Raw genomic sequence first — 6413 nt, forward strand, 5'->3', positions numbered from 1 at the left:
AACCTCTCTGATCATCTCCCTGTTTCTTCCTGAATCTTTGCTCCCTCTCCCTCATGGACCATGCATGGATTGATCCATCATCCATGACCCACACAGGGCGAGGAGAGGCTAGCAGATCTTTGCAAGGGTCCCCCCTCCAACAATCTCATGAACTTGGGTACATGCAAGCCCACATTGTACATGTAGTGCAGCACATGGAGTGAATGTACCTGCACAGAACAGTGCAGACAAACAGAAATGAAACTGTGCATTCCATTCCAAGACAAGAAGGGTTGAAATTCACAAGCAGGAGGGTTTTTGGTCACTATCTATATGTGCCTGCAGAGTCTGTTGATATATGCAGTAGTACTACTAGTCTTCAGGCATTGCACAGCTGGAGTACTATATAACATGTCCATCCATGATTGTCTCATGGTAGTACAGTACCTGACAGCTGCAATTCTTGGGCTATCTATCCATCTATTTTTCTTTCTTTCTCCTACAATATACAATGGCGATTAATTAATTAATTGATCATGTATCAATCACACCCTAATTAAGCATCCATCACCGATCTTGGTTTCTCATCATCTGGCCATCTCCATTTCTTTCTTGATTTTTTTTCTCTTATTTTTTCTCACGGTTTTCCGGCGTCGCTGCGTTTGAGCAGTGGACAGTTTGAGCAAAATTTGCGGCGGAGAAGAAGATGGTGGCTGTGACGTCACGGTCACTGCCGCTTCTGTGCATCCGCCAGCGCCTTGATGCCGTCGATGTCGAAGTCGACGGCGGGCGACACCACAGCGGAGGAGGGCCTCCTGCTCAGCGGGAAGAGCTTCCCGCCGCCGCCGCCGCCGCCGCCGCTCCGCGCCGGAGCATCGTTGCTGCTCTTGCTCAGCCTGTCGTTCTTGCTCAGCTGCGCCGCGGCCGCCACCGCCGACGAGCTGTCGCCGCCGGCGCCGCGAGCCGACGACAGCTCCTGGCTCCTGCTGTGACCGGGAGCGCGACGCCGGCGGCCCGCGTACACGTCCTGGAGCATCGCGCGGTCCTCCCTGGTGAGGCCACCGCCGGTGCCGCCGCTCGGCCTCGCCACCGCCGGCGGTGGCGGCGAGGACGACGACGTCGTCGTCGGCACCTGGTGCGGCGGCGTGAGGGGAGGGGAGCGCACCGGCGACCTGCTCGGCGACCTGGACCTGCCACCGTTGCTTGGGCGGCTGTAGCTGATGTGGTGGTGAAGCCACAGGACGAGGTCCAGGATGCACGCCTCCGTCTTGGCCTTGTCCGCATGGTAGAATGTCTCGATCTTGATCACGTCTGGCTGCCCAGCCGCCCTCCGCATCGCATCGTTCCTGTGTAAAAAAATTAGTTTGGAATTAAACATGATGAGAATTTCTTGCGTTCAGTAAGCTGGATGTACTGTACACACGCAATGCGGCTAGATAATGATATGGAATATATTATGTATAAAAGATAATATAACAATACAGCAATGCAACTCGTACGTACATGCTTCCAGATGAAAATGTGGTAATATTCCTGTGGAACAACTCTAACTGATTTGATGTATATTCAAGCATTCGACCAATCTACAGTTTTATACTCCCTTCAACCCTAAATATTTGACGCCGTTCACTTTTTTAAACATGTTTAACCCTTTTTTTTCAAAAACTTTTATGAAATATGTAAAACTATATATATAAATAAAAGTATATTTAACAATAAATCAAATGATAGGAAAAGAATTAATAATTACTTAAATTTTTTAAAATAAGACGAACGATCAAACATGTTTAAAAAAATCAACGGCATTAAATATTTAGGGACAGAGGGAGTAATTTATAGTTTGAACTTTGAACTTGTTAAAATCAACAGCGCGAAGTGTTTTTCTTGTTCAATAATTTTTGGTCCTGTTTTCTCATGTTTTGATAACACAATAATTGGACTGATTAATTGATGGAGTGCACGGATGAGCAATGATGAGCATCTAACCCTGTGTTCGCCCACTCGCCGACCCATCCGAATCCATGGTGAGCTCTGATGTAGCATACAAGCAATGATGAACAGAACGTCAGTATCTGGAGTAGAATCAAAGGCTGGCTGGATCTTTTCAGTGCTATACCTGGCTGTATTGTTGGCAATAGGGATAATCCATTGCAAGGTTCTCTCCATTGAAGATCTGATTTCAGTGATCGGAACCTACCACAGCAAGACACAAATTTAGGATGTGAATCACTAATGCAATTTATCGAGCGATTCTTTTATTAAGCATCAAAATACCTCTTGTGGTTGTGGGCAATTATGTAGTTTTTTCCGAAGAGCAGACTTAATAGTTGGGGGCAGTCCTTGATAGAGCGCATCTCTTGTGCTTTGTGGTGGAACGGTGCTTCGGGAAACCTTCGGTTAGCCAAAATCAAGTCAGTAAACAGATTCAGTAATTCAGTCAATGTTCAACAAATAATTGTACTTGATGTCAATTCAGTAGAAGTATAATTTGCATTATTTTCTTTACTAGAATCATAAGATCTCTAACCCTACAAATATATTTTTCAGCAAAAATTTGTGAGTTGTGACTGTAACATTTACAGAGGTTGACTGCCTGAACACAAAAGCAGCAGTTCTGAAAGAAACCATTGCAGTTTAAGAATCCCAATAACTTAAGTGGCTTTTCAAATTCTATCATTCTATCTTTGTCATGCCATTGTCCTGTATGGCCATAACTTGGGGGAATACAGACCATACTTTCGAGCGGATAATATCATAGTATGGAAAAATATCACCAGCTATTAAATCCTATGGGAAAACATTGACAGTTCACCTGATAAGCTTAAGATCATCTAAATTTTGTGTATTGACATGAACAGAAAAATATATAAATAACCTGAAGAAAAACTTACAATGTTGTCAATCTGTGAAATGATATTGGCATAGTGCAGCGAGAGGCCAGCTGATCCTAACGTCTGACGGCTCTCTGAAGGTTGATTCAATTGTAAAGCTCCATCTACAGAAAAAAGGGAGACCAAAAGCATGGAGAAGTCCAAAGTAATCAGTTGGTAACCATACTGAATTAGTGACTTGATGATTGAAAATTCTGAGCAACTAGGCATACCATAGGTCCCAAAAGATTCTTGAATCTCTACATGTAAAAAGTGGACAATATCCACAAGTTTATCCATGACCTACAAACAGAATGAAGATTACATGGTTCAGATTAACCATTAAACCCAGATGACAGGGTTATCTTTCTGTCATTATACAAACATTTCATCTCATGCAAATTTCAGTACAAACGCTTACGTCTTCGAGCATCTTATTCCAAAGGGACTTTTTCTTCAAGCTTTTCACATGCCTCCTTTGGCTCTTCAATTCTTGCCTTATAATCTGAACAGTGTCCCCTGCTCATTAATTGTACTCAAACAATCATTCTCAAAGGGAACGACTAATGGCTTCCTAATTCAATCTATAAGGGTGTGAGGTATTGATGATGATAGGTGTACCTCTTTCAAAAGCAACTGATTTTTTCTCTTCCTCCAATTTACGGCGATAATCTTGCTCAAATCTATCTAATGCATGCAACTCATGGTACAGATCCTATGAACAATATAAAAATGAAACAGAAACTGTATTAGGAAAAGCTAGCATGGAGCAGATGGACATGGGGTGAAATATGCATAGCAAACAGATTAATGATTGACGCAAACATGATATAGTAGCATAATAAATAACACTTGGAATCGATTCTCATTTCAGTATAACCACTAAATACATACTGCCTCCAAAATCAAAGCGTGACATTTCCTTTTCCTTTTCAAACTCAACTGTAGCAACTTTGATCACTGAATTCTACTATCATATATCCAGAAAAATATGTGTGTTATACCATAAATATTTCACTCGTATCATTTTCATTGAAACCATATATTCCAGAGAATGTTCTGTCAAAATTATCGTGGTTGCACACATTCTATGATCGCATTATTTCGTGACTAGGGGAGTATTTAAGGGTGTAATGTACTCACAGCCGTGTGCCGAACCAGTGTCAACAATTGCTGCATCTCTGCTTCTGCTATTTCTTTCAAGTTTGGTTGAGGCGTAATTTCTGATTCTAGCCTGGAAGCAAACAAGCACAAGATCAAAACCGAGTTCATCATACTCTGATATCAATCATCAGGACATGTAATCAGTGTGAAGCTGTGAACCTACTTGGAAAAATAGCGATCGAGGTTGTGCCACTGAGTATCCTTGCAACGATTGCCAAATCTGATCACCTCTCGCGAAAATAGCGCCAGCTCTTGCCTGCAAAGATGACCAGAATGTGAAGATCTCATTTACAGATCATGGAAGTTAGAACTAGAGCAACAAGATCACTCTCATCCATCACAAACCTCTTGTCGGCTGCAGCAATTCTCATCAACTCACTCATATCGCTAGAAACCAAACGCTTTACGCCCTCCGATCGGAGGACGGTCCCCTTCAAGTATCTGACGCTTTCTTTGGACAGAGACTGCATCAGGCTCATGCCCTTCACTATTGTGTTGGCAACCTCAAACGCAAGAATCTTTTGTGGGCTCCCCTTCATCTTCGCGCCGGCCACAAACCCACCTACAGGGCTCAAATTCGTCATGCTGCTGCTCAGTGTGTCCAAAACCTCCACTGCTTTCCCAATCCCAGATGTGCTGGCTCTACCAAACACCGAGCCTTTGTCTGAAGCCTGCAAAGAGTGCACCATTACACGGTGGAAACCGGTCAGCAGCCAGCAGGTCAGGAGAGCTTATTCAGAAATGCAAAGCTCATGCCTGAATATGCACAATCTGATACACATACACAGAAAAAAAATAAAAATAAAAGGCAACTAGATCATTATCTCATTGTTTATGCTACAAATTGCAGTGTAAGAAATGCCTAAATTACGTCAACAAAGTAAGACGGAGTCCACATCTTGCAGTCTCTCAACTTTGAAGCAAAAATGTTCATGATCGATGTTAACCATCTATTAATCCAAATGGCAATGCTAATCCTGTTGCTTGAAGAAATGGAGGGGGGAAAAGAATCGGGAGACTTGCCTTGCCGGAGGTGCTTGTCCTGGACTTGCCGGCCTTGAGCTTCTCCGACGAGGAGCGCACCAGCTGCGGCTCCTTGGAGACCGACCGGCGAGCCTTGCCGCCGCCGCCGCCGGTGGACAGCCGGGGGGCCTTCTCGGGGGAGAGGCGGCGCGGCGGATCAGGCTCCGGCGCCACCTCCACCGGCGCCGTCTTGTGCTTCCCCTGCACCTTGCCGGCGACGGCCGGGAACGCCTTGAGCTCCTGCTCCACCACGAGCCCCATCGCCCGGAACGACAGCTCCGCCGGCGACCTGTCCCCCGGGATTCCCGCCGAGCACACGCCGCCCATCTCGGCCCCCAACACCCAATGCGCCGCCGCCGCCGCCGACGAGCTCACAACCCAAACACCTCCACCACCGGAATCCACCGCCGGCGATCGACAACCAAACGAGCAAAACAGAATCCGCGCCAATCCCACCACCGCAATCCACTGCCACTGGACGCCGCAAAGATCGCGAACACCACCAAGAACGCTAAGTCTCCCGCGTTGCCGACGACGACGACGACCACCACCACCACCACCAAGAACGCAAAAATCCAACTAAACCAAGCGAAAAGAAATAGAGGAGAGACGAGGCGAGGCACCAAACAAGGGAAGAAGAGGAAGGAAGGCGCGGATCGCGTGCGAAGTCGTCGCCGCCGCCCGCCGCCCGCCCGGTTTTAGTCAACAAAGCCGGGCGTCCGAGACCAGATTTTTCTCGCCCCGCGGCTGCGCCACCGCCAACCCCCCCCCCCCCCGACAGCGAGAGAGCGCGCGCCGCCGGTGTGGCCGGACGGCGAGGTTTCTCCGGTGTGATTTGATCGGAGTCGGAGGAGGAGGAGGAGGAGGAGTGCTCGCGATCGTCGCTAGGCGAGGCGAGCTTTGGGTGGGCGACTTTTTGTGGGTTTTTTGTTTCTAAAAAAAGGGGGGGCGAAATGGTGCAAAGTCCACGGTCGGGGGTGGATTAAAAAAAATGTACGGGCTGTCAGCCCACCGCAGCGATGGAGCCAATGACTTTTGGTTGGGTTTGACTTTGGGCGCTTTGTCGACTACCCCCACCCCCACCACACCACCACTTCACTTCAGGGAGGGCCCCTCTCCCCTCTCATCCTCATATGCTCCTCATCAATATCACACTTTGGCTTGGTCACAATCAAATTTTTTTAATCACAAAAGAATATAGATAAATCTTGGTCATAGTCAAAATGGGTTTGAAATTTCGAATTTGTAGTATTTTTACGGTGTTTGAATTCGTAGTTTTTTTTTTGCCTTTGTTGTGACTATTTTTTTCCTAGCATGTAAGAAAACAGACAATGGCAATACGGTCTTCCTTGCAATGGGCCTTTGTGGAAAGGGAAA

At 46.4% G+C, this 6413-nt stretch overlaps 1 protein-coding gene across 1 annotated transcript; it reads right to left on the reverse strand.

Annotated features, from left to right (window-relative positions):
• Positions 1-234: 234 nt before the first annotated feature.
• Positions 235-5956, reverse strand: LOC127761014 (protein PSK SIMULATOR 1-like). The gene is made up of 12 exons (XM_052285220.1): positions 5037-5956; positions 4359-4684; positions 4177-4269; positions 3993-4083; positions 3471-3564; positions 3271-3368; positions 3083-3152; positions 2871-2974; positions 2254-2370; positions 2096-2172; positions 1966-2010; positions 235-1325 (listed from the first exon to the last, which is right to left on the reverse strand). Exons 1-12 carry the CDS (start codon positions 5361-5363, stop codon positions 707-709), a joined length of 2061 nt encoding a protein of 686 aa, XP_052141180.1. The 5' UTR covers positions 5364-5956; the 3' UTR covers positions 235-706.
• Positions 5957-6413: the final 457 nt, after the last annotated feature.

This window comes from Oryza glaberrima, chromosome 2 (genome assembly GCF_000147395.1).
Source record: "Oryza glaberrima chromosome 2, OglaRS2, whole genome shotgun sequence".
Taxonomy (NCBI): Eukaryota; Viridiplantae; Streptophyta; class Magnoliopsida; order Poales; family Poaceae; genus Oryza; species Oryza glaberrima.